At 50.2% G+C, this 27,872-nt stretch overlaps 1 protein-coding gene and 1 long non-coding RNA gene across 5 annotated transcripts in view; one reads left to right on the top strand and one right to left on the bottom strand.

Moving 5' to 3' along the window:
- LOC147372445 (uncharacterized) overlaps nt 1-27,872 on the bottom strand; it is a 56,786-nt gene that overhangs the window by 28,349 nt on the left and 565 nt on the right. Inside the window, exons 2-3 of one of the 2 annotated variants that reach the window (XR_015164099.1) lie at nt 26,807-26,916; nt 25,229-26,401 (exon numbers count right to left, since the gene is read on the bottom strand). The exons of the other annotated variant lie outside the window; for it this stretch is intronic. This is a non-coding gene — a long non-coding RNA (uncharacterized LOC147372445). Of the gene's footprint in view, nt 1-25,228; nt 26,402-26,806; nt 26,917-27,872 lie in introns of those variants that run through there. 2 annotated transcript variants of the gene reach the window in all.
- FOXRED2 (FAD dependent oxidoreductase domain containing 2) lies at nt 3,201-21,805 on the top strand. Of its 3 annotated transcripts, none has more exons than XM_086401346.1 (9): nt 3,201-3,278; nt 3,910-4,458; nt 6,415-6,666; nt 6,790-7,056; nt 7,389-7,555; nt 10,844-11,009; nt 12,390-12,631; nt 13,761-13,931; nt 21,283-21,805. In XM_086401346.1, exons 2-9 carry the CDS (start codon nt 3,911-3,913, stop codon nt 21,318-21,320), a joined length of 1,851 nt encoding a protein of 616 aa, XP_086257472.1. In that variant the 5' UTR covers nt 3,201-3,278; nt 3,910; the 3' UTR covers nt 21,321-21,805. The 3 variants fall into 3 exon arrangements, with proteins under 3 accessions (XP_086257472.1, XP_086257469.1, XP_086257470.1); XM_086401343.1 differs by lacking the exon at nt 21,283-21,805 and adding an exon at nt 16,989-19,820; XM_086401344.1 differs by lacking the exon at nt 21,283-21,805 and adding an exon at nt 16,989-19,820 and having other exon boundaries at nt 3,249-3,414.

The following is a 27,872-nucleotide window of genomic DNA, read 5'->3' as shown; positions in this document are numbered from 1 at the left end:
TGGACTACCAAAGAAGTCTTTAAGACTATTGTTTCTTGCACAACCAGATGTGTGACAGAGCCTCCAATAAAAATAATGACTAGGTGACCACAACAAATACACAGTTCTACAAGGTCAATGATAGTAACAGTCTGACTCTAGATAATGGGAAGAAACTAGAGGGAATCATTACCTGAACCATAACAGGCCAGTAAGACAGGAGTTCCAGAGGCTTTTGGCTACTACTAACAGCCCAGTCCAGTAATAACACACTGAATGGCCTATCAATGATTCCTTGCCTGGTCTGGGAATGAGCATTCCTATCACCATGGGCTATATCAGTCACAGAATACCTATTAAACCTTGGTCAAAATTAAGACTGAAAGGGAAGGGACTGTAAAATAAGGAATATAGCCTCCCACCCAGTTCTACAAGAATCAAGTCATTAGCCACTTGATGACCTACATATACCATGAGAGGAATTCTGGATGAGAATTTGGACAAGGCACTTTTGTGCTCTAGGAAAACTGGTAGGACTGGCCTTCAGACAGATATTTACAAGAGAAAAATTCCTGAACCCAGTTTCTTGCATCTCCCCATACTTAAGAACTAAAACCATTAAGCTGTTGCTGCTAAGTCGCTTAATTCCTCCTAAAGAGCAACAACCTTCTACCAAGCCGTGGGCTTGATTGCATATGTCTCTTCATCAAAATCACAGATAAAACTGGCCTCCCTCCCCCACCCCTTCGTTACAGTCCCCAGAGCTGTCTGAAAGACTGTCTCCTAGATTACAGTCCTTTGTTGCTGTTCAGTCACCCAGTCTTGTCCGACTCTCTGCAATCCCATGGAGTGCAGCACACCAGGTTTCCCTGTCCTTCATGGTCTCCCTGAGTTTGCTCAAACTCATGTCCATTGAGTCGATGATGCCACCTAACCATCTGATCCTCTATCTCCCCCTTCTCCTCCTGCTCTCAATCCTTCCCAGCACCAGGGTCTTTTCCAATGAGTCAGCTCTTCCCATCAGGTGGCCAAAGTAGTGTAGCTTCAGCTTCAGTCCTTGCAATGAGTATTCAGGGTTGATTTCCCATAGGATGGACTGGTTCGATCTCCTTGCTGTTCAGGGGACTCTCAAGAGTCTTCTCCAGCACCACAATTCAAAAGGCACTCAGCCTTCTTTATGATCTAACTCTCATCCATACATGAAAAACCATAGTTTGACTGTATGGACCTTTGTCAGCAAAGTGATGTCTCTGTTTTTTAACATGCTGTCTACATTTGTCATAGCTTTTCTTCCAAGGAGCAAGCGTCTTTTAATTTCATGGCTGCAGTCACCGTCTGTGGTAACTTTGGAGCCCAAGAAAATAAAGTCTGTCACTGTTTCCATTGTTTCCCCATCTATTTACCATGAAGTGATGGGACCGGATGCCATGATCTTAGTTTTTTGAATGTTAAGTTTTAAGCCAGCTTTCAGTTCAGTTCAGTCACGTCCAACTCTTTGTGACCCCATGAATCACAGCCCGCCAGGCCTCCCTGTCCATCGTCAACTCCTGGAGTTCACTCAAACTCACGTTCATCGAGTCAGTGATGCCACCCAGCCATCTCATCCTCTGTCGTCCCCTTCTCCTCCTACCCCCAATCCCTCCCAGCATCAGAGTCTTTTCCAATGAGTCAACTCTTCGAATGAGGTAGCCAAAGTACTGGAGTTTCAGCTTTAGCATCATTCCTTCCAAAGAACACCCAGGGCTGATCTCCTTTAGAATGGACTAGTTGGATCTCCTTGCAGTCCAAGGGACTCTCAAGAGTCTTCTCCAACATCACAGTTCAAAAGCATCAATTCTTTGGCACTCAGCCTTCTTCACAGTCCAACTCTCACATCCATACATGACCACTGGAAAAACCATAGCCTTGACTAGACAGACCTTTGTTGGCAAAGTAATGTCTCTGCTTTTCAATATGCTATCTAGGTTGGTCATAACTTTTCTTCCAAGGAGTAAGCGTCTTTTAATTTCATGGCTGCAGTCACCATCTGCAGTGATTTGAAGCCCAAAAAGATAAAGTCTAACACTGTTTCCATTGTTTCCCCATCTATTTCCCATGAAGTGATGGGACCAGATGCCATGATCTTCGTTTTCTGGATGTTGAGCTTTAAGCCAACTTTTTCATTCTCCTCTTTCACTTTCATCAAGAGGCTTTTTAGTTCCTCTTCACTGTCTGCCATAAGGGTGGTGTCATCTGCATATCTGAGGTTATTGATATTTCTCCCAGCTTTAGGTTGGCTCAATTAAAGTTCTCCATTTCTTCCTTAGATGGGCAATTAATTGTTAATTGATATCAAGCACATAAAACGGGCTTCATAAATTAATAAAAAGTTTGGAAAGAGCTCATGATTTGGAGTATAAATGGTGGGGGGGGGGGGGGCGGTGTGTGTGTTAATTCCACACTCCAGTTCTCAACTCTATGATCTTAATTAAGCAAACCCCCTCTGAGTGCCATTTGGCTAGTCAGCTACATTATATAGGAAACAGCCCCTGCTGCTGCTGCTGCTGCTAAGTCGCTTCAGTCGTGTCCAACTCTGCGCGACCCCATAGAGGGCAGTCCACCAGGCTCCGCGGTCCCTGGGATTCTCCAGGCAAGAACAATGGAGTGGGTTGTCATTTCCTTCTCCAATGCATGAAAGTGAAAAGTGAAAGTGAAGACGCTTAGTCGTGTCCGACTCTTAGCGACCCCATGGACTGCAGCCTACCAGGCTCCTCTGTCCATGGGATTTTCCAGGCAAGAGTACTAGAGTGGAGCCCCCCTCTTCTGATGGAAGATCAAGTCAGTCCTGTTTGTTACTTAGTGAAGGATAGACTGAATCATTGTAGCGAAAACTCCTTAGTTGCCTTACTGGTCCTGGTTTCACCAACTTGGTTTCCAGTTTCAAAGTACTGGGTAGCCAACTACTCCTTTCCCACATTAATGAAGTGTCACGGGGGTTTATCTCCCAAAGTCATCTGCTCCCGTGCCTGCCTTACAAGCATAAATATACAGTTTTAAAGAGCTCCGCGCCCTTGCCAGATTCGATCTTCAACCCTGCCACCACCCTCCATGCGGGTGCGGGCCGGCGGCACAGCACGTGCGCTTCGCTCGCTGGCATCCTGGCGCCCAGCCCTGGCCAGCCCCGCCCGCCGTGTCGCGCCTCGCCACGTGACCCTGCCCCCTGCCATTGGCCGGGCGGGAGAGGCGGGGCCGCCGCGGAGGCGCGGGCCGGCCGATTGCGGCCTGACTCGGCTGCGGGCTGTCTCCGGAGCGGCTGGGAGGTTCGAGCTCTGTGCGCGCGGTGGGCCGGCGGGCGGGGAGGCGGGAGCTGCGGGCGTGGGCACAGCGCACGCGTGGGGAGCGGCTCCCGGATGCCGCGCGTCTGCAGGAGAGTGGCCTCGCGCGGCTCCGCGGCAGGTGTGCCGGGGCATCCCTGTCACGTGACCGAAGAGGCCAGGGCGCCGGGCGCGGGAGGGGGACAGGACCGTGCAGCCCAGTCCTCCTCCAGGCTGGAGCCGGGAGCGCGGGGGCGAGGCCAAAAGACGTGACTCTCAAGGGTCTGGCCTCGGGAGGCCCTAGGAGGGTGTTGGGCACCCCAGAAATTAGGGGAAATTGGGGAAGATACCCACCCTTTTATTACCATGGCAGTAAGGAGTCCGGCGCCCCTGGGAAGTAAGGTCGTGAGGAAGATGGAGGGGTTCGGGACTCCTGGAGGGAGCCCAGATCCGAGCTAGAAACGATGCAGTCTGGGCAGTTGAGATCAGAGGTCTTTGGGTTCTGGCTGCGCCCTAAATCGCAGTGAGCGCTCGGGGAAGCCCTTGCCTCTCTCTAGGCCCCCAGTTCCTGGCTCCCGTCCCCCAGCCTCGAGGGGCCTAGCTTGGTCCGAGGCCTCACCCCTTTGGTCTGCCGTAGGATGGGCCTCTCCACCGCCGCCCCACTGTGGGGCGCCCCGGGGCTGCTCCTGACCATCGCCCTGCACCTGGCTCTCTACCTGCGCCCTGCCCAGGCCTGGGCGCCCGTGCATCGGGACTACTGCGTCCTGGGCGCCGGGCCCGCGGGCTTGCAGATGGCCTACTTCCTGCAAAGGGCAGGCAGAGACTACATGGTATTCGAACGCGCCCCAGTGCCGGGCAGCTTCTTCACGCGCTACCCCCGGCACCGCAAGCTCATCAGCATCAACAAGCGGTACACCGGCAAGACCAATGCCGAGTTCAACCTGCGTCACGACTGGAACTCTCTGCTCAGCCACGACCCCCGGCTGCTCTTCAGACACTACTCGGACGCTTACTATCCCGACGCCAACGACATGGTGCGCTACCTGAGCGACTTTGCAGAGCGGCTGGGGCTTCACGTGCTGTATAACACAACCATTGCCCACGTCACTGTGAACAAGGATCGCGGGGCCTGGAATGGCCATTACTTCATCCTGACCGACCACCGGGGCCAGGCATACCAGTGTAGGTAAGGAACCTGGCTGCAGAGCTCACCTGCTGAAGCTGGGGCCTTTCTGGGAGGAAGAAAACCCATTGGTTGGCCCATAGGTGTGGGAGAAATGGGAGGAAAAGGGCATTTCAGCCCATCTTTGGTGGTGATTTAGTCGCTAAGTCATGTCCAACTCTTGGGAACCCATGGACTGTAGCCCACCAGGCTCCTCTGTCCATGGGATTCTCCAGGCAAGAATACTGGACTGGGTTGCCATTTCCTTCTCCAGGGGCTATTCCCAACCCAGGGATCAAACCTGGGTCTTCTGCATTGCAGGCACATTCTTTATGGACTGAGCCAACTGGAAAGCCCCCTCCCCATCTTTGTTCCCGCTGAAATCCAGTACACAGAGGTTCAGTTCATCCATCATTTCCCAGGTGTTTCCTAGAAATGTGTGTGCCCAAAGATATTTGAAAATTCTGACCATTTCTTTCCTCCAGGATTTTTCAGTCTTAAATATTTTCACATTCACTGAAGGGCTCCAACATTGGGTAAAATATTCAGCATTATCTGAGCTTATGCACCTACAAAACCCTTTTTGTAGTGCATCTCCTAGAACTTGCATTCCCCAAAATTCATTCTGAGAAATGCTGGCAAGTGTCCAGTAAGTGTTAGCTGGGCTCGGTAGGATTTCAGAACTGAATGAGAGCCAGGCACAACAGGCAGGGCTGCTAGCATTCAGCTTTAGCTTGCTTTGGCTTGGGAGAAAGCTTAATATTGTGTAGACAACTCCAACTCAGAGTTACACATTCTACTGTGTTTGTTTAATCCTCACAAGGACCCTATGAAGGAGGTTCACTGATCCCCATTTTATGAATGACAAACTGAGGCTCAGAGAAGCTAAGTAACTGGTATTCTGTCACATGGCTAATAAGTAGCAGCTGCCACTTGACTGCACTTGTCTTTCTGACTCTGAAGCCTGTGTTCTTAACGCCCCACCAGACTGACTCCCCCTTCCTGGTTGTCAGCCTAGCACCTGGCCCCAGGCAGGTGCTCCATCACAGTTCATCTTCTCAAGCCTTTTGCCTGAGGCCCAGCCTTATTCCTTGCTTGTTACAGCCTAGGGAGCGGGGTCAGTTTGGACCCTCGCATCTTAGGACTTAGAAGTGCTACAGTATAGGGGAGTCAGATGTAAGCCAGTGGACAGCTCAGAAAACAAGGGGGGATGGGGGCTGCCCAGGCCTTTTCTCCAGACCACCTGTTCCTGTCTTTGAAACTATCTTGTTATCCACTCTTTCCTCTGCAGGCCGCAGGGTCCAGCTCCTGGCTTCCCCACCACAAGATTATAATCCCCATCAGCAGAAAGAGCAGGACTCTGAAATTAGGCTGGGCTTTGGTCAGATTCTAGCTCTGCTATCTGAGGAGCTATGGAGTCCATGGGCTCACTTGGAGCCAGCAGTCTTCACCTGTAACACAGGCCAAATAACACCGACGCAGACCTGCTCTGAGCAGTGAGATGAGTCAGAAAGTACTTAGTACAGGGACTCGTACAGAATCTCTGCTCAGCAGATTCTGCATCTATCAGGGAAGTAAGAAAGGGGAAAGCAGAGTGTCTGGTTTCATTTTCATGGTGAAGGTGGTACTTGGTATGGCTATGGCTGCTGTGTTCAAAATTAAGTGAATTATTCAGTTTCTCATGGTGTCACCCTCTCTAGAGTCAGAAATTAAAACTGATTCTCACGTTTGGTATAATCCCAGAAAGGTGAAAACAAACTATACCCAAAGGATCATTCAGTGAGGGGGCTGAGGTAAAGTGTCAGATACACTGGGCCAGGTCAGGAAGTAGGTAAAGGAATGGATGACCTGCTTTCCTTTAGGACTTAGCAGTCTGGGTGGGGCCGGCGAGCCAGGCGGCAGGCCCAAAGAGGGATTTTTTTACTTAGTGGTCTCATAGCTGAGAGGATAAGCCATCCTCCCTCTGTCCCCCACCTGCAGCGTCCTTCTTGTGGCCACGGGCTTGTCGGTCCCCAACCAGGTGGACTTCCCTGGCTCCGAATATGTGGATGGTTATGAATCCGTGTCTGTGGATCCCAAGGACTTTGAGGGTCAGAATGTGCTGATCCTAGGCCGGGGGAACTCGGCCTTTGAGACAGCAGAGAACATCTTCAGTGTCACCAACTTTATCCATATGCTGAGCCGCTCCCGGGTCCGGCTCTCCTGGGCCACCCACTACGTCGGAGACCTCAGGTATGCTGGGAGGTGTGTGTGCTGCCCTGCCCCCCCCCCCCGACTAAGCACCCCTGCCCCTGAGTCTCCTTCACCTAGCACAGACACTTCTCTCTCTCTCCTGACATTCACTTGGGCCCCCAGGGCCATCAACAATGGCCTGCTGGACACCTATCAGCTTAAGTCCCTGGACGGGTTGCTCGAGTCCGACCTGACAGACTTGGCCATCGTGAAAGACCACAAGGGCAAGTTTCACATCACTCTGAAGCTCTTCATGGAGGAGTTCTTCAACCAGAGTTCCGACGCCATCCCCCTCCCCCAGGACAACAATGACAACTTTGCCATGCGCGTGGCCTATGACCGGGTCATCCGCTGCCTGGGCTGGAAGTTTGACTTCTCCATTTTCAGCAAGTGAGTCCAGATGGAGGGGAGGAACTAGATCTCTCAGCAAAGCCCTCTGGTTCAGGCCCCGGGTGGACAAGGAGACTCAAAGGGCCTGAACGGATCTTCCTGTCAGGTCACACGGGGACCCAGAGCCCAGGCTCCAGTCAGGCTTGAGTCCTGGCTGTGTCCCTGCCCCACCACATCTTGACCCTGAAGGTCAGTTATTCTGTCTGTTCAATGGACATGATCATACCTGCCTTCTAGGGTTGGGGTGTGGTTTAAATTAGCTCAGTGCCAGGCCTGTAAAAAGTGTTTCATACACAGCAGTGATTTTAATTCACAACCCTCTCCACTCACAGGTCACTCCGACTCTCTTCAGGGAGTGAACTCAGCGAGAAATACCCCCTGGTCAGAGCCAGCTATGAATCCAAAGGGAGCCGGGGCCTCTTCATCCTGGGGACTGCCAGCCACTCAGTGGATTACCGGAAATCTGCTGGGGGTTTCATCCATGGATTCCGATACACAGGTGAGCCTGGCAGAGAGGGCCGCTGTCCCCAGAAAGAACCATCCCTAGGGTCTGCAAACACATGCCTTATTCCCTTAGAGCACTCTTAAAGGGATTGCTCATCAGCAGTGATTGTCATAAATTCCCATCTGGGGCAGACAGCAGTGGGTTTTCATGGTCTGAGGATATGTCTAGAGCAGGGGTTCCCAACCCCTGAGCTATGGCCCAGTACCATTCTGTGGCCTATTAAGAACCAGGCCGCACAGCAGGAGGTGAGCGAGCAAAACTTCATGTATATTTATAGGAGCTCTCCATCACTCACAGTGCTGCCTGAGCTCCTCCTTCTGTGGGATCAGTGGCGGCATTAGATTCTCATAGGAGTGCAAACCCTACTGTGAACTGTGAGTGCGAGGGATCTAGGTTGTGTGCTCCTTATAAGAATCGTCCCCAAACCATCCCCTTCCCCCCTCCAGTCTGTAGAAAAGTTGTCTTCCATGAAACCAGTCCCTGGTGCCAAAAAGGTTGGGGCCCGCTGGTCTAGAGAAGTCCCAGATAAGGTGTAACCTGGGGGTGCATGCTCCATGCGTCAGCCCTGTGTGGGTGACGTACCTACACTGGCAGTAATGCTGAGCCTGGGGACAGCTCACCTCGGGGAACGGCTGGGTGGTCTCAGACTGTGAGGCTCCCTAAGCTCCCTAAGCCTGTCGGCCCTCCCCTGACATCAGAGAGGTAAATGAGGTGAACTCTCTTCCCCATGGGGCCATAGTAAGGACTAAATAAGGTAATTCCTGGAGGCAGCGCACCTGAAAAGCGTTATGTACACATAAATTCTTTGGGTACCAACAAATTTCATTAAAAATGGCACTTAGATTATCTCAGCTCTTTTTTTAAAACTCTCGGTACCAACGGTGCCAGTTTTCTGCACTCTGGGTAGCCCATTGGATGGGTGCTTTATTGCATGACTAGTGTTACACAGGCCAGTTAATTTGACCATAAAAACACCATAAGGGTCCTTCTTCCTGATGTTTCTGCATCTAATTTGATGCCTCACTTGCCTTGATGCTAGTTTCTGCATTTCACTCTCCTTCCAGTTTGGCATGGAAAGATAATCATGTTTTGCTGTTGATTTCCAGATGATATATTTTATACCCCATGTGTGCTGTCAGGGAAGAAAACCAAGGAGAGAGTGTTCGCTGTCTGTTTACCAAAATATTTGCAGACTGCACACACACAGACACACTCACACGGAATAGGAAGAGTCTCCCTCTCCAGCTGTGTCCCCAGCAGGAAACCCTCCTCACATTCCTATACACGCCACCCTCCCTGTACCCACTGTCCTGGCAGGTCCTGCCCGTTCTCTCTTGCCTCCCCCGTCCCTTGATCTTTCTCCAGATCACTTTCTTCTTTTTTTTTTTTTGACCGTGCTGGGTCTTCGTTGCCGCGTGGGCTTTTCTCTAGGTGCAGCAAGCACGGACTACTCCTCTAGTTGCCGTGTGTGTCTTCTCATTGTGGTGGCTTGTCTTGTTGCAGAGCACGGACTCTAGGGTGCCTGGGCTTTAGTAGTTGTGGTTCCTGGGCTCTAGAGCACAGGCTCAATAGTTATGGCACATGTGATTAGTTGTTCCGAGGCATGTGGGATCTTCCCAGACCAGGGATCAAACCCACGCCTCCTACATTGGCAGGTGGATGCTTTACCACTGACCCATCTGGGAAACCCCACCTATCTCACATTCTCAATCCTTCCAACAGCCCCATAAGACAGATCTTGTTATTTCAGTTCCCTTTTTCATAGAAGGAAATGGGGGCACAGAGAACGTAAGTCACTTATCCAAAGTCGCCCAGCCAACAGAAAGCAGCGGTGGCATCTGAATCCACACCTGTCTGACTCAAAGGCTCCCAGCTCACCACTGAGTTTCAGGCAAATGCGAAACAGTTCTGGGTGGACAGGCCACTGAGACCTGTGGTCACTATTCCTGGCTGAGGACCCGCCTAGGGGGAGGGGCAGTGCAGCTGTACACGGTATATCCTGCCCGACCTTGCTCATCATTCAGCTGAGAAACAGGTCCCAAGGGAGGCAAGTAGAAAACAGCAAGGCAGAGGAAAGCCACAGAAGACGAGAGATGGTAGCTGCGGAAGGTAGGGCCTGCTGGGAGCCCTGCCCCTCCCTTCCCCCGTCACTCCATCCCAGCCTCGCTTGCCTGACTCAGGGCCTCTTTGTCTCTCCTGACTGGTCTTCCTGCCACTGGTCTCTCTGGCTTCCCATCCAGCCACTCTGATACCCACCAAAACACTGTTGTTTGAACAACATGTCTGAACAAAAAACAGGGGCTCCCCAGCCAGTTCCTCAGTATGGTGTCCAGAGCTTCATACAGGAGAGCACCAGCTCGCCTGCCCAGCCTGCCCTTGCCTCCTTTTCAGAATGCGCCCATTTCTCTCAAGGTTTTATGTCTTTGCACCTGTGCTCCTTTTGTCTGGCCACCTGCCCCACTCCCCTAGCCATGTAATTCCTCAGCCTTTCACAAAACTCAGCCTAACCTTGTTTCCTCCAGAGAACCAGGTTTCTGTCTGTCTGTCTCATGAGCCTGAACATCCTTTCCTGGGACCATTGGCAGACCGAGTCTCTTGTCACATGAATTGTCTGTGTCTTTGCCATTATTAGACTTGGGTGTTGTGCTGATTCGAGGAGGCAGGCAGCTGTGTGGGGTGGCTCAGTGTCACAGCTGTGTAAGGGCAGCCCCAGGTCCACAGAAAATGTTCCCTGTTGTTGGAGATAACTGTTTCTTCTCTATCCTTCCAGAAATATACAAAGTATCTCAAAGTAGAACTGAGATTGGGTTTTGGCTGTGAAGGAGAGGGAGCCATCAGAGGTTCTTCATCTGGGAGTCTCTGACAGACATGGGGGCTATGGGGAGACGAGAGGTTGCAGAGAAAGGCTCTGGGTCTGGTGTGGACGTGTCTCATGTGCAGTGGCAGGACTTTTACATGCAGGTGGCCTAAAGCAGAAACAGGCAGTCTCAGGCCTGGGGACCAAATCTAGCCACACCCATTCATTTCACGGTCCTCTCTGGTTGCTGTCCCACCAGAGGAGAACTGAGTCACCCGACAGACACCGTTAAGCCAGAAACACTTCCCCTCCAGCCCTTCTCAGAAAACCTGTATGACCCTCCTCTAAAGCTCTGAACACACATCTTCTCAGAGCCATGCACACGAGTGTGTCCCAAATCAGAGCTGATGGGGACTCTGCGTCCTCCCAGAGGTGAAAGGTAACATTTTAAAGGCAGCTTGCCATTCTCCCTCCGGCCGTTTCAGTGCGTGCCGTCCACCGGCTGCTGGAGCAGCGCCACCACGGCGTGGCCTGGCCCTCCACCGAGCACCCCATCACACACCTGGCCAGTGCCATCATCCGGCGCATCAACGAGGCCTCTGGGCTCTACCAGATGTTCAGTGTTCTGGCCGACGTGGTCCTGCTGAAGGAGTGAGTCGTCCTCCCCGTCTCCTGCCCCCATCCCCACCAGCTTACCCCCCTACTCTGTCTTGCTCTTCTTTTCCTGTTGCATGTGTGGAACAGCCCAGTGGTTCCTTCCTAAGATGGAGAAGGCTGGGGACTGGGGTGGCAGAGAGGGAGGGGACTGGGCTCTTCTGGGGAAAATCAACATCATGAGCTCTGCTGACAGACGGATTGACAGACATGGGTATGACGACAGCTTTGCCACTTTCTACCAGTGTGATCTGGGACAGGTTATCCTCTCTGAGCCTTTCTTTCATCTGCAAAATAGAGCTAATAACATTGACCTTGCAGGGCTGTAGGAAGGAGTAAAGATAACTGGTGGAAAGCATCTGGCACTAAACACATAAGCAGTGGCCTGCAGCGATGACAGATGACCACCTGTGGGGATTTAAGAGCTCCCTGGGCCAGCCAGCTCCTTATCAAAGAAGTGATAAGCAACAGATCACAGAGGTCACTCCCTTAGAAGGAAACCTTCAGGAGCAGGGAAGGGAGCAGAGCTGGGGGTGGGGGCGGGGGAGTGTGTGGTCTGAAAGGACAGGTGGCAGGTGAGAAGCCACAGAAGGAACAGCCTGGTCCAGAGCCAGTGGGTGCAGCAGCACACCAGGTTGAGGGACATGCAGGAAACTCAGAGGTGCTTAGAGCAGAACCTCCCTCATCACGCTTGACTCCTGTCTCTCTCACACCCATTCACCACTCACACCATTCTTAGATCCTGTCCACTCTACCTTCAAACTGTGTTTAGAACCTGCCTGCCTCTCAGTAGCCCCACCACTGCCACCTTGGTCTGGACACCAAAAGCATCCCCCTCCTGCACTGATACAGCAGCCTCTCGCCTTGGCCCCCATGGTCTGCTCTCAACACGGTGGCCGGAATGATTCTTTTAAAACTTGAGTCACTTGGAATTCACCCTTTTCAGTACCCTCTGAAGGCCCTCAACCCCACTTCCTGGGCCAGGAGACTTTCCCATCATGGCACACATGGCCCTCCTTGACCTGCCCCTGCTGACCTCTCCTGCCCCTCACTGTCGGCTCCACTGGGGCCCCACCAGCCTCCTTCCTGTCTCTGGAGCACTCGGAGGCCTTCACTCCCTCGTAGGGCTTCTCTGTCACTGGTCTCAGCCTGTCTCACCCTTTCCCTGGACACCCATTCAGGTTCCTCCCGGCTTTCTGACACCTGTAAGTCTAGGCTCTAGTAGTATTCAGGTGAGATGCTCGGATCTCATCAGTCTGTATGCTGTTTGATGGCCGCTTCTAGGAAGGAGAGGTGGTGCGTGCACAGCACACACGCTCCTGTCACCTCTGCTGAAGCACCCAGGGTCTCACCCCAGTTGTGTGCCCCTGTCCCCAGGAATGCCACCACCTTTGAGTATCTGGAGGAGTTCCCCATGCAGATGCTGGCACAGCTGGAGACGATCACAGGAAAGAGGGCGAGGCACGGCCTCTTCGTCATCAACATGGAGTATGGCCGGAACTACTCTGGGCCCGACAAGGACGTCTTCTTTTCTGACCGCTCTGTGGGGCACATGGAAGACGCCTGGCTGTCCAACTTCCTCCATCCTGTCATCTACTACTACAGGCACCTCCCCACCGGTGAGCCGGGGCCCCCCTCAGACCCCAACACCATTGCGCCTTCATGCGGTACCCTCAGCTGATGAAAGGGGGAACACCAGGGGCCCTGCCCAGAGTCTCAGTGGAGCAAGTGGCATGAATGATCAATGCCGTCCCCAGATTCTGACCCACAGCAGGCCACACATGGAGTGCCGTGATTGCCTCCAGTAGTAAGAGGGACAGTGTTGTCACTGTGTCCAGAGAAGGCTGACCTTGGAGTGAGACGGGGGATGGAAGGTGGTCTGGAGACTGACTCTAGGGGGAACAGCAAAGGGACAGGAGCAGATTAGCACAGGAAGGGAGCAGGAGAGCTGGGCAGTGTTCCCAGGGTCGTCCTTCCCTCGCTGTGTGACCTTGCACCATTACTTGACCCCTCTGAGCCTCAGCTTGCTCGTGTGTGAAATGGGGTGGCAGTGATACCCTCCATGTAAGAGGAGAATGGATGAGATAACACAGAATGCCAGCATGGTGCCCTGTACAGAGTAGTTATGGACAGATGGCCTACCTGGGGAACACAAATCCTGCCTCCGAACTTGAAGGGATATCACCTGGAAGAGGATGATCTAAAATTAGGGGTTGTACCAGAGGGCAGAGGAAGTGTCAGCGGGTAAAAGTGACAGGAACCCAGGTTCACACTCATAAGCAGCAGCTCATCCTGAAAGCTGCCGAGGCTGGGACAGGCCCCTCACAGTTTCCTGGTACAGGAATGGTCATGGCTTGGTGCCCTGTGATGGGGACACACAGAGGGGCACCCCACCAGATAGGAAACTGGACTAGAGGGGCCCTAAGACCCCTTGGAGACAGGACCCAGAGCCTACTCACAGAAAGACCAGTTTCAAAGCAGCCGCAACAGATCTCAGTCCGTGGAAGTCTTAGAAGCAAACCAAGTTCAAGTGACTGGTCTTAGTTCCTCCCCCTGACACCACAGGAGTGAGTCTGGCCTAGTCCCTCTCCTTCACATCAGCCTTTCAGACATTTGGAAGGACAGCTGAACCAGCTGACCAGAGGGGTGTCAGGAAGGTCAAGCAGAAGAGGATTGGGGGGCAGCACCGGGCTGTAGCTCTGGGAAGCCATGCACTCGCTCTGAAGTGGTGCCCTCTCCTCCCCACAGAGCAGGAGGTGAGGTTCCGCCCGGCAGGCTGGCCGCTTCCGAGGCCCTCAGCCCTCCACCACGTTGTGGAAGATTTCCTGACGGACTGGACGGCCCCGGTGGGACACATCCTGCCCCTGAGGCGCTTCCTGGAGAACTGTTTGGATACCGACCTGCGAAGCTTCTATGCAGGTAAGTTAAGTTCCCAGGAGGACAGAGAGACTGAGCTGGAAGGTGAAGAAGACCAGGTAGACCAGCGCCCTGTGGAACTTTAGGACGCACGTCTGGAAACCCGCACCTGAGACGTCTGTCTCCTATGACCCCTCCCAGTACAGCACACCTGCAGACACTAGCGCTTCCCAGGTAGCACTAGTGGTAAAGAGCCCACCTGCCTACGCAGGAGACATAAGAGACGCAGGTTCGGTCCCTGGGTCTGGAAGAGCTCCTGGAGGAGGAAATGGCAACCCACTCCCATATTCTTGCCTGGAAAACTCCATGGACAGAAGAGCCTGGTGGGTTGTAATCCATGGGGTCGCAAAGAATTGGACAGGGCTGAAGCAACTTAGCATGCATGCACGCAGACACTGAGTAAAACGTCTTCTTTAAAGAACTTACAGGAAAATAAGGGAACCCCCCAGAAGCCAGACACTAAGAAAAGCATGCACACACACCGGAGGTGGTGATGTCTGCTGGTCATCAGGGGTCTAGAGCCTGCGTAACTGACCAGCACTTGGGGATGGCAAGGCGAGGCTGGAGCAGGGTAGGAGGTCCGTATGTGTGTACTTAGTTGCTCACTTGTGTCTGATTCTTCTACGACCCATGAACTATAGCCCGCCAGGCTCCTCTGTCCATGGGATTTTCCAGGCAGGAATACTGGAGTGAGCTGCCATTTCCTTCTCCAGGGGATCTTCCCAACCCAGGTATCAAACCCACGTCTCCTGTGTCTCCTGCATTGGCAGGCAGGTTCTTTACCACTAATACCACCTGGGAAGCCCTAAGAGGTCGGTACAGAAAACCTCAAATAAAGCCAGGGTCTCAGTGGGTAAGCTAGGAGCCAGAAAGCACTCCCAGGAGAGACAGAGGAGATGCAGGATTTTTCGCTCTGTGTAGAGTGCAGGGGGAAAAACCTCCTTTGAGAATTTCCATCCACTAGGCCTCATTCATATGAGTTTGGGGCCAAAGTTCACACTGTCATCTTGATGCAGAAATCACAGGCATCATTGCAAGTCTTCTGTGAGGAAATAGACTATAAAGCCAGACCTCAAAGAATTCCCACAGATAAAGTTCTCTGGAAGATGAACTCCCAAGCAGAAATCACTAAAACATAAGAACTCAAATGACCGTGCGGGAGTGTCAACAGAAACAACACTGTTGGATCAAACCTACAGGGACTGTATGAATTGGAGTGGTCAGACAGAAGATGTAAAGTATGTATAGATTCTGTGAATAAATAAAAAAGGGGTTACTAAAAACAGAATGGAAGGATATTGAATGGGCAATTTTGAGAAAGGTCCAAGTAGAACCTCTGGAAATAAAAGTATCAACTTGTAATTAGAACTCAGTGTCAGGGTTAGTAGCACATTAGACATAGATGAAGGGAAAATTGGTGAATTGGAAGACAGCTCTGATAGCCGAACCCAAAGAGGGACTTGGGAAGAGAAGTCTCATGATTCAGAGGCAGAACTGACTGAAACAAGCCAGAATTTTTTAACTTTAAAAAGTTAATTTTTTACTTTTTAACTCTCCGAATTACTAGGATAGCCATTTCTTTTTTCTGTTCAGCAAATATCTGTTGAAACAGTGGTTGCATATCAGGCACTATTCGTATCAGACCAGGTTAGAGATGGTCAGTCCTTGGCCTACAGGTCAGAGAGCAAGAATCCTTCAGCTCACCTTGAAATAAAAAATGTATGTACCAAGGGAGATGGCTGAAAACAGTACTTGAAGTCAACAGTCTAAATGTATGTAGACGCTCCAGCAGGGGTACTTCAGAGAGCAGAGCTAAAGCAGCTTTGAAGTACCAGTATCCTGCAGACATCAGCTCTGACTGTATGCTTCCATAGGAAATTGTGCATTGAAGGTCTAGAGACCTCAGCTGCAAAATGCCTACCTATTTCCTGAGGTTTCAGGAGCACAGAGATGCTGGAACCTTTTAGGGGGTGTATTCCAGCCCTGAGTCATGGCTCCCACCAGTCCATCACCACAGGCCCTTTGAGCCTCCTGGCTCCTACCTCCTAGATATACTCAACAGTACAAGCCACCAAGTATCACTGCCTTGAACATGCAAGACTCCTCCCCCAAAGGGCTAGCTGGCAGAGGTGGGCTTCCCCTCCCTCCCTTTAGCAGATGTGCAGCTGCTAGTTCTGGCCCCAGATCTGCTGGGCTTCTCTGCCCCTTGGCCCTGCAGAAGGGGTGACGTATGTCATAGTAGGGGGTGCTTGCCAAAAGGCTGCCTCACTGCAACCCCTCCATCGTCTCCCACATCTGCTGTCTTCCCTACTCAGAGAGGGTGGTTGTGGCCCATTCTGCCAAGGGCCCTCTGTACTGGAAGTCAGAGATAAGGTGGGAAATATTTTCCTGTAGCACTCCCAGCCTGATCACTCATGTGAGCCTTATAGCACCCTTTATCATGTGCCTGTTTACTGAGACAGGAGGTCAGGATGGTTCTCTGACACGCCATCTTCCCATCCTGTCTCTAAAGCCCTCAGAAGCCTGAGCCCACATCTGCTTAATCCTTTGCTTTTTTTTTAATTTAAAAAAATTTTTTTATTTTATTTTTGGCTGCACTGGGTCTTCTTTGCTGTGCGTGGGCTTCTCATTGTGGGAGCTTCACCTGTCACAGAGCACACGCTCTAGGCACTCGGGTTTCAGTAGATCCCAGCCCCCCAGGGTGGCTCCCGGAAGAGAAGGCCGAGGAGCTGCTCCTGAGTGGGTGAGATCCCCCCGCCCCTGCCAGTGACGCCACCCACAGCAGCATGCAGGCCCCCATCTCTGGGAGCTGGGCCATCTCTTTGGTTTGCTTTCCTTTGGAACTTTTTTTTCCCTATAATGTCAAGGCGGCTCCTAGTCTTACAACTTCAGGGAGGGATGGGGTCCACGGCTACCCAGGTCAGACATGAGATACCCAGAACAGTCGGCCCCTGGGCTCAGAGGCTGGAGGGAAGCAGTGAGGCCACGAGGGCATCAGCAGCCCCTCCCCTTGCACCTGTCCCCACAGCTCTCAGCCCATCTCCTTTTACTTCTGTGCAGAGTCCTGTTTCCTGTTCGCCCTAACACACCAGAAGCTCCCGCCCTTTTGCCAGCAGGGCTACCTGAGAACGCAGGGGCTCGTGGGAACTGAGAGCCTCCGTCAGCACGGCGTGGACAGCGGGCTCCTGTGGGACTCTGCCACCATGGGCCAGCACCAGGGGGCCAGCGACCAGCGGCCTGGCGACCACGGGCCAGGAGGGCACCCTCTGGCTCCAGGGCCTCCGGTCTCACCTTTCAACAGCAACAAGGAGGAGCTCTGACGGGCGGCTGCTCCCACTAGGCTCACAGTCAGCCTTCCTCTTCCCCGCAGTTTCGTGCTCCCACGTGATTGCCAAAGACCCCCCTCAGATCATCGCGGTGACCGCACCAAAGCCACACAGAGGACACAGATGGGCTGAGGGCGGCCACACGGTGGTCTCCCCTCCTGTTTGGTTCAGGGATTTCTGGGAAGAGGGGTCCAGGGACAGCATCATCTGCCAGATGGAAGGGAGCCACCTTCCACGCCAGACTTGTCTGCAAGCCAGATATCACGAACACCAGGCTGGCCTCAGCTCCATCCCCGTCAAGTGCCCAGTGTTCCTCTTCTGAGGCCCCTGGATTCCGCCCACCCGTGGAGCGTTTCACAAGTGCAATCCACCCTCATCTTCATACGGGTTGTAGCAGGCACTTTAAGACAAAGGCTCTAAGGTCCTCCACCAAGTAGGGCAGGTGGGGCCATTACCCCCTGATGAAAACACCAGCTGAGAAAGGTCAGGTGATCTCCGGGGTCCCAGCCAGGAGTCTGAGAAGCCCTAAGGCCGGCCCTCCTTCACCATACTGCCTCTCCGCCCCCAGCTCTGCTTTCAAAATCCCAATGGGGGCAGAGAGAGGACAGCTCCCTGCAGGCTGTATTATTTAGGCGGGTCTCTGCCAAGCTGCTCTCTCCCCAGGACCACCCTCCCTGACTTGCCTTCCCCCTCTGTTCTCTCTCTCATCCCACTCCCCTGCCCTTTGGCATTCCAAACAGCGCCTCCTCGCCTCTGCCCTGCCAGATCAGGTTTTGTGAAATGGTCGCCATGCTGGCTATCAGTGGGGATTCTCTTGGAGGTGATTCACCCCACTGTTCCATACAGAACCCAGCTTAGCATGGGCAAGAAATCATTTATAAATGAGTTTGTAAGATAACTATGATGAATGTAGTTTCTGGTTCCCTGAGCTGTTCTGGCTTTTTTATTGTCCCTCCTCACCAGGAACCTGTCCCTTCTTACCCTCTCATCAGGTATTTGAGTCCCATTGATGAGTAAGCCATGGGAAAGCATTTGTACAGAAAATAATCATGGTGGTTTCCTCAAAAGCCCGGGATCACAGGTGATAGCTTTCTCACTGGTTCTTACCAGTAAGTCCTTCATGTGTCCACTTAGAATGGTAGGGACACAAGCTTTCCGGATCCGCTGCCCTTTACTTGGAACAGCTTCTTCATGACAGCCAGGTCCAAAATCCCTTACCCCCGGCACTGCTGTCTGTGCTCCAGGTATTTGCAGTCACAACAGTGAGACTCCAAAAGCCTGAGCCTGTCAGGGAGGATGTGTTTACCCCATGGCAAGACTTGGCATAGTTTGCAGAGAGCTGAAACTTCTCAGTGAAGGGTCTCTCCCTAATCCCAGGCTGTGGAATTTGCTGTATTTCACACTGTTTACAGGTAACCAAAATTGGGTCCCATTAGTCCACCCTTCCTTTTCCTAAACTTTTTTTTAAAAATAAATCTTTTGGGATTTCCCTAGTGGTCCAGTGGTTAAGACTAGTATGAAAATAAATTATTTAATTAGGCCTGTACCCATATTTGGAGAAGGCAATGGCACCCCACTCCAGTACTCTTGCCTGGCAAATCCCATGGACGGAGGAGCCTGGTAGGCTGCAGTCCATGGGGTCGCTAAGAGTTGGACACGACTGAGTGACTTTACTTTTACTTTTCACTTTCCTGCATTGGAGAAGGAAATGGCAGCCCACTCCAGTGTTCTTGCCTGGAAAATCCCAGGGACAGGGGAGCCTGGTGGGCTGCCGTCTATGGGGTCGCACAAGAGTCGGACATGACTGAAGCGACTTAGCAGCAGTACCCATATTATCAAATCCTGTTACACACATCTCACCTACCCAGTTACTAAAGGCTGGCTGAGCCCCTGGTTCGAGGTGCTGTAACGAATAGTTGACTGACACCTAAGTACGTGACATCTGTTGCTCTTCCCGTCATGTGCCAAGTTCTTAATTCCATCAAAATATCACCAGCCTTATTTGTGTTTAATAAGACGTGGTTCAGCTCTTACTCAGCCAATGAGACACACATTCCCTGGTATTTTTCCTGTAAATTAATAGTTGGCTTCAGAGAACTACTTTTTCCTGTGAAGATCACTGCTGCATTGGCTGGAGTCCTGTCTACATCTTGCTTGCTTCTAGCAACCTACCCTCCCCGGCCCCCGGGACCTGTTTTGTAAATCCTGGCCCCTGAGCGCCCATTGCCTTAGGCATGGCATCTTTGCTGTCTGCTATCTTCCTATTGTGTTGTATGGACTCATGTGTCCTTCATTGCCTCAGTTTCTTTCCTTGTCAAGTTTAGACAGCCCTCTAGCAGATCTTGTTGTTTCCAGCCAGATCAAGCCCCTCTCCTAGCTAAGGCCTGACTTCATCCATTCATTCTTTTTGAAAATATTATAAAGTTACACATGCAAAACAGACAAATCAATGAAACAATAGGCCAGAAGCAGAGCCTGTTCTAAGATGGAGATGTTTTTTAAAGGGAATCACAAATCAGTGGAAAAGATTGTACAGGATTGTGCAATAAATGATGTTGGACTGGAACTTTCCTGGTGGTCTGGTGGTTAAGACTAAGTTCCCAATGCAGGGGGTACAGGTTAAATCCCTGCTCAGGGAACTAAGATCCCGCATGCCCTGGGCATGGCCAAAATTAAATAAGTAAATAAAAATGATGTTGGACCAATGGGTTACTAACTTGGGGAAGAAAATCAATCTCATTTAGACCCCTATTTCATATTATACTTCAACATTAATTTCAGATTAATTTTTCAAAGCCATATAGAAACTAGAGGTGAAGAGGAGGTACTATAATAAAAGAAAGGACTTTCCAAGTTTAGAAGCAACAGAGTAATTCCCCAGGGGAAAAGGTTTACCATTTCTAGGTACAACCATCCTGCTAATATACCTATTTTAAAGAAAATGATAAATATTAAAAGGCAAAAAGCATGGGCAAAAATAATTATGGCAGAAAACAACATACATAAAATAAATAATAAGCAAATTATCTTTTACATTAAGAACAGAATGAAATGAGAAATATGGAGAATAGTTACATAAACTATGGTACATTCAGCCCATGAATATTGAACAGCCCTCAAAAACTCTAAAAAGTGGTAAAAGACTACATAATATTGATACAAGTACATGTGTGACAAAGTTAAGTGAAAAGAATCAGGATACGAAAGTGTAGTTCCAACTGCTTGTAACTATATAAAAATAGAAAACCATATACAAGGGAAACTGAGGAGGTTTTAGGTTTGCAGAGATTTTTTTTTCCTTTTTCCTCTTTTGCCCAAATTTGGGTTTATACTCCATGGTGAAATAAACTCATTTATTTTAAAAAACCATCTCTGTTTTTGGACTGTAGAGTTGCTGGGGGCAGGAGGGGCTGGGAGCCCTCGGCAGGGCATGGGCTCTGCCCCCCGGTCCAGGTGGTGCCACTGGTGCCATCTGCTGGCCCCAGTTGAGAAGACACTGCATCAGGTGTCGGGGGAGAAAATGTGCTCGGTCTAGAGAAGGGGACTTTAAGTGACGTGTGCTCCTCTCCTAGACTCTTTGGGCTGATAGACCAGCTGGACACCACCAGTCTCTGGAAGAATCTTCCCTCCCAAATGACAAGAAAATGAATGTAATCTCAAGGTTAATATGAGCCCCAAATTCCTTTTGCATGATAAAAGTGGGGTGTCCCTAAAGCCTTCCTGGAAATCAACTCACCAAGAAATGAATTTGTCTGCTAAGCTCAGCATAACACCTAATCATTCACTGAGTATTTACTATATGCCCAGAACTGGTGTGGCGATTTTAAAGGTATGTCCACAAATTATTAGATACTTATCCCCCAGAGAGGTGGAGCCTCACCCCCTCCTGTTGGGTGTGGGTGGACTTAGTGATTCATTTCTAGCAAATAAAATACAGCAGAAGTGACAAGATGTCATTTTCAAGATTAGGGTATAAAAAAGACTATGGCCTTCATCTACCAAAAACTGTGCTTTCTGTCTCTCTCTAGGAGTCCCTCGCTCTGAGAGAGGCCACCTGTCATACTGAATGTGAAGGGACATCCAATGTGGAGCAGCCCATGTGGCAAGGAACCAAGCTCTGCCCACAGCCATATGAGTGAGCCTGGAAGCACACTGTATCCCAGTCCTACCTTCGGATGACTGCAGCTCTCGCCAGCAACTCACACACAGCCTCATGAGAGACCCTGAGCCAGAACCACCCAGCCAGAATCAGGCAGCTGCTTCCTGTTTGCTGATCCACAGAAACTTCAAGATAATGTTTGTTTTGAGATGCTGAATTTGGGGGGTTATTTGTTATACAGCAATAGGCAAGTAACACATGCATGAAATAGCTTGCTATATTAATTATCACCACAACCCTAAGAGGTACTAGATATCACTCTTCCCATTTTACAGATGAGGAACCTGAGGCAGAAACCCATTACATAGCAAGTCAGTGATGTGGTGTTTCAAAAATCCACCTCCTCTGAGCCATCCTCTAAATATTAAACCATTAAAGCAACCATCTCCTTATTACTGTCCCTATGAGTTTCCTTCATATGGACACTGGGTTATAAGAAGTCAAGAGACCAAACAGTTACCAAACCTAGCAAAGTGTGCCCATAGGAAGAAGAGAAGTGTCGAAATGCTGATTCTACAAAAGTATCCTCAAGAAGAGTATGAATCCACTCCACCAAACCAGACATCTTGCGATGCAAGTAGGGTGGGATGACTCAAGAGAAGAGGACGGCTCTGGAGTTCAGAGCATCAGCCCTGATGAGGCTTCAGCCTCAGGATCCTCGGTTCTCTCATCAGTTACATCAGCCCCAAAAGCCATGTTGGATTCTTCCCTAGAAAAGCAACCAAAGTCTGCATCATTTCCCTACAGATGCTTATATTTTTTAAATATGGTAAAAATGCTGACTGGGGAAAGCTTTTTGTCAGGCTGTGGGCTTTAAAAAAAGCATTGACTTCAGTCTGGCATCCCAGACGGAACGTAAATCTGCTACAAAGTAAGTCGATGGGCAGATATATGAGATGCTTTAGCCCAAGTATTTAATCCAAGGACATCACACGACTGATCCATCAACCCCAAAATAAAAAATGGCATGCAACAGATGTATTTAAGCAGGGAAGAAAGGACCAACAGACTGTCTCACTCCTACATCTACATGAATAAAACTGATTTGCCTGCTCTTCTGGAGAAAGTCCCAAGTTTAGTGCCAACTGCAAAATCCTTCAAAAGTCTGTCACCGGTTTTTTCAATCTCTTCGAAATATTCCATCTCAGACCAGTCTCTCAAATCATTCCAAATCATATAAATTAATTAAATGCAGAAGAGTGCCACCAACAGAAAAAAATGGCAATGTAGTATCAAAACGTTCAGTGTGTTATAAGCCATCATTGTAGGTTAGAACGGAGAAGGCAATGGCACCCTACTCCAGTACTCTTGCCTGGAAAATCCCACGGACAGAGGAGCCTGGTAGGCTGCAGTCCATGGGGTCACTAAGAGTTAGACACAACTGAGCAACTTCCCTTTCACTTTTCACTTTCATGCATTGGAGAGGGAAATGGCAACCCACTCCAGTGTTCTTGCCTGGAGAATCCCAGGGACGGGGGAGCCTGGTGGGCTGCCGTCTATGGGGTCGCACAGAGTCGGACATGACTGTAGTGACAGCAGTAGGTTAGAAATAGAGCAACTACAAAAATGTATGAGATGAGCCCCTTAACCCTAGCCATGTTTAAGTGTAAAATAACTCAGTCTACCAGGAGAAGAGGCACCCTGAAGCCTCTGCTGTGAGACGCTGCGGTAGAATAAAGATGGCCAAAAATTCTACAACAGGACTTCCCTAGCAGTCCAGTGGTTAAGGTTCCAAGTTTCCACTGCAGGGGTGGGGGTTCAATTCCTAGTTGGGAACTAAGTTCCCACATGCCATGTGGTACAGCAAAAAATAAAATTAACAATAATAATAAAACTTATACAACTCCTATCAAGATGTGAGGTCTGCGGGTCTTCCCTGGCAATCCAGTGGTTAGGACTCAGTGCTTTTATTGCCAGGGGCCCCGGTTTGATCCCTGGTGGGGGAACTAATTTCCCACAAGCTACACAGTGCAACAACAACAAAAAAAAAGACTATTTACAATAAAGGCTACCTCTTCAAAGAGTATTTACACACTATGTTTTATTTAAAGATAATATGAAATACATAGTAGAACTAGAGGGCTACGCACACACCTCCTGGGGCCAGTCTGCCTGGGTGAGTCCCAGCCCTACCCTTTGCTTGATTCATGATCTAGGGTAAGTTATTTATCCTTTCAGGACCTCAGTTTCTCTCCTATAAAATACAAAATGCAACTGTAACAGTATTTTGCTGTAAAAGGAGACTAATAACAGTATTCTGCTTACTGTGAGGATAAAATGAGTTGAAATATGAAAAGTGCTAGAACATTTGGAAGTCATCTGTTAAGGACCACAGATGTGCTGGCCATTATTTCCTTATTATGAAAGTTCTTAACCTTTCGTGGAGTAAGCATTGTTAGAACTTCATACAGATAAGGAACGATGCCAGAAGGGTTGACCAAAGTGCTCAAGGTCAGGCAGTGGGTCATGGGCAGAGCTGGTGAAGAAGGATGTGGTTCAAATTGGGGCCTAGGGCTTATTTTTCTACCCTATGGCTGCTCCTGTTTGAAGACCGGGAAGAGGAATGCGCCACAGGGTGAAGGAAGCATTTGGCCAAGAAAGGTCCTCATTTGCGACCCTTCCACAGCATCTCACAGCTGCAGGTTTTGCCCTGCCGGACAGAATCTGAGCCACCAGACCTGACCAGACAGGAACACGTGAGGAGCCTCACCTCAACAGTGAGTGGAATCTAGAATGAGCCCTGGTGCCCAGCCTGTATGTGTCTCCTGAGGACACGGGGTGGGCAAGGGAGGTAATAACATATACCACCCCCCACCACCACATCACAGCCATGACACTCCAGACCTACCGTCCCAGGAGGGCGCTCCTGCCAGTCTAGGAGTTAAGGGTACTGTCACTGTTTCAGGCTCGTCTTCATATTCAGAAAGGGGTGAGGGGACATTGTGTAATTGTTGGAAACGTGACAGAACATGAATCACATGAAACCAGCTTCCTGAATTGCAAAACATAAGTCACAATTCTAATTGTTCTGCAACAGTGCTTTAAAAAACACACAAAAGACAAAAAGCAAAGATACAGGAGCAACACCTCCTGAAGAGAAACTCACTATCAATTTAGACTGTGACCCACCATCTCTGTCTTTGTGTTTTATTTTAAGGTACCTCCCTCCAGCCATGAAATCCCCAAACACATGGTCTCCGAGAGGCACCTGTACCACGGCCTTGTCCCCTGAAGACTTGAGGTAGCTGTGATCCCGCGATGGTGGCCAGCCCTAGGGGAGGCTGCGAGACCATACTGCCACCGTGTGGGCGCCTCTCCTTAGAGCCACGGCTGAAAACTGCTGCTGCCCACCTGCCTCACCACCAGCTGCAAGGGTTTGAGCCTGACACTGCCCTCTGGTGCCCTAGATTGGCTGGCTGGTCCTAGGGGTGGGTGGGGAAGAGGTTAAATTAAATGTCTCAGGTTAAATTAAATCCTTGCTAGGGGAAGTACATTACCTTTAAGCTTCCACCTCCTACTATATGGATGACTCTGGACAAGATACCTAACCTCTATGTGACTCATTTTCTCTATCTCTAAGACAAGGGCTGTAACAGTAACAACCTTACAGGGTTGTAGGGTAAATGAATTAATACATAAAGGGTGTTCAGAACAGTGTCAGATGTTTGGTAACTCTTCAATAGCTCGGTAGCTTTCAAACCCCTTGACCATGATCCACAGTAAGAAATACATTCTTTATCACAACCTAGGACACAAAGATATGTCGACATAACACCAAGAAATATTTCACAAAATAATACTTAAAATATGCAATGTACTCTGAAAAAGTCTGATTTTCTTTTATTATTTTTTGGCTGTGCCACATAGCATATGAGATCTTAGTTCCCAGACCAGGAGCTGAACCTGCACCCCCTGCAGTGGAAGTGAGGAGTCTTAACCACTGGACCTCCAGCGAAGTCCCATGATTGTTTTTTTAAAAGCTGATCACAACCCACTTCCCTGGTGGCTCAGATGGTAAAGAATCCATCTGCAATATGGGAGACTGGGTTCTATCCCTGGGCTGGGAAGATCCCCTGGAGAAGGGAACAGCTACCCACTCCAGTATTCTGGCCTGGAGAATTCCGTGGACTGTATAGTCCATGGGGTCGCAAAGAGTCGGACACGATTGAGCGACTTTCACAACCCACTAAATTGAATTCTCAAACCCACAGGTGGCTCACATACCACAGGCTGAAAAACCCTGCAGTACGTAAGTAAGAGGGCAGAAGCTGTACTCTAGCTCAGACTGCCAGTCCTAGCTTCCTTCTCCTCCCCTCACATCTGAGCCCTGAGCCTGCCTCGTAACTGAACCAGAGCCAGGACAGGTCAGCTCTGGCTGAGCAGGTGGACCCCCCACAGGGCTGGGAAGCCCCTCTCCAGCCCCTCTGCAGCCCACTGTGAGTGCCACCCTCTCCCAGGTTCTCACCCTGCAGGTGGAAGAAGACACCTTCATCATCAGGCACTAACAACGTGCCAGACCCTGCGCTCCATCCTTCTTGCAACCTCACAGCCCTCTAGGAGGAAGGCCTCCTTCTTCCCATTTCTCAGCAGAGAAGCCTGAGGTCAATGGAGGTGCAGTGACTATGGAGTGAGGATAAACAGGATTGGTCCTCCTTTGGAATTCAGGATGTGGATTCATCAGGGAAATTGACCTTCTAGAAAATGCTGTGGAAATGCTAAACAGGGTTAATTAGAAGGAGAGGGAAGCCTGGTGAGCTGCAATCCACGGCGTCACAAAGAGTTGGACGTGACTTAGCGACTGAACAAAGAGGTCCTGGAAGATAAAGCACTGAAGATACAGAAAAACAGAAATGAAAACAGTCAGGATGGGAGCGCCCCTGCCAGACGGCATCTGGCATTAACAGCAACAGCTGCACCAACGGACGCTGACCTCAGGCGAGGCAGGGGGTCTGGGGTCCCGCTACAGATCATCACTGTTGGCTCCAGTCCTAGGTGGAGGCAGAGGCAAAAACAAGAGCTCAGACAAGGTGGAGGAGACCATGCCTGCCCATGCCCGTCCCTGGTCTTCTGCCCACAACAGATAAGAGACTCTATTTAGTGGAAGGCTGACCAGGGAATGTAGACCTGTTTCAAGGAGGTCATCACCCTATCCCAGAGGAAGGTCCCTGAACAGCTGTGGCTGTGGCCCTGCCTGCCTGGGGAGTGAGCCAGTGAACCTGCCAGTTGGACAGAGAACAAATAACAGCATGATGTGGCCAAAATGAACTGGAGGAAAACATGGCAATGACTTTGGAAAGGCACAACTAGCCCATGCAATGTGGTAGGGAAAATAGGATCTGGAGTCAAAGGTATGATTTGGGTCCCTGTTCTTTGTTCTTGGAACACATACTCACTGAGCACCCACTATGATGATCCAAGCCCCAAAATCAGCATGTTGATGGTATAGCGGTGAGCACAGTTGCCTTCCAGGGATTCCCAAGTGGCTCAGTGGTAAAGAATCCACCTGCCAAGGCAGGAAAGGCAGGTTCAATCCCTGGGTCAGGAAGATTCCCCTAGAGGATATAATGGCAACCCACTCCAGTATTCTTGCTGGGAAAATTCCATAGATGGAGATGACTGGCGGGTTCTAGTCCACGGGGTCGCAAAAGTCGGACACGACTGAGCACACGTGCACAACACACAGCTGTATTCCAAAGTAAGCAACGGAGAGACAGAGACCACCAGGTGTTGACAGAATAATGAGTGAGGAGTAAACAGTAGCAAACTCGAGCACTGAGTGCGTGACTGATTGATAGATGCACAGGGGCTGTGGAAGCCCAGTGGAGGCAATTTAACCCCACTCGAAGAGCATCAGGTATGTGTCCCCAGAGATGATGCCTAATCTGGTAGCTGGCAGCATTTCCTCAGATGGACAGTAGAGAGAAAAGCCTTCCAGTCATTGGGAGTAGCAACTACAGAGCACAAGCATACAAGAGAGATTTAAGCAAACTATGAAATAATGATTCCCACTGGCTGGAGTGTAGATTGAAATGGAGGTGTGAGAGATGGGGCTCTGCCAATTTACCTGCTTCACGACCTTGGGCAAGTCATATAAGCACTCAGACTGTGAACCATTCTCTGGGATATCAAAAGATATGCACTTTAATAAGCATCTATGGCACATTCTCTGTGAGTCAGGCACTATATCAGGTTGGTGCTGGGCCTATGGAAATGTGTAAAAGCTACAAATCCCTACTCTCAGGAAGCACACGATCTCGTGGAAGACAGACACTGTGCAACGTGTCAAAGTTCTGGACAAAGCACCAGGGAGACGGAGGCAAGAAATGTTGCTCAAATAAGAGGTGATGAGTAGGTATTCTACCAAATGGACAGAGGGAAAAAAAATTCAAATTAAGCAAAGGCAAGGAGGAAGGAAAAGGCACTGATGTATTCACAGAACAGGTTATAAGGTAAGGTACA

This window comes from Bos grunniens, chromosome 5 (genome assembly GCF_055505025.1).
Source record: "Bos grunniens cultivar Pamir isolate PY7600 chromosome 5, Bosgru_T2T1.0, whole genome shotgun sequence".
Classification (NCBI taxonomy): domain Eukaryota; kingdom Metazoa; phylum Chordata; class Mammalia; order Artiodactyla; family Bovidae; genus Bos; species Bos grunniens.
This window is presented reverse-complemented; position numbering and strand designations above follow the sequence as displayed.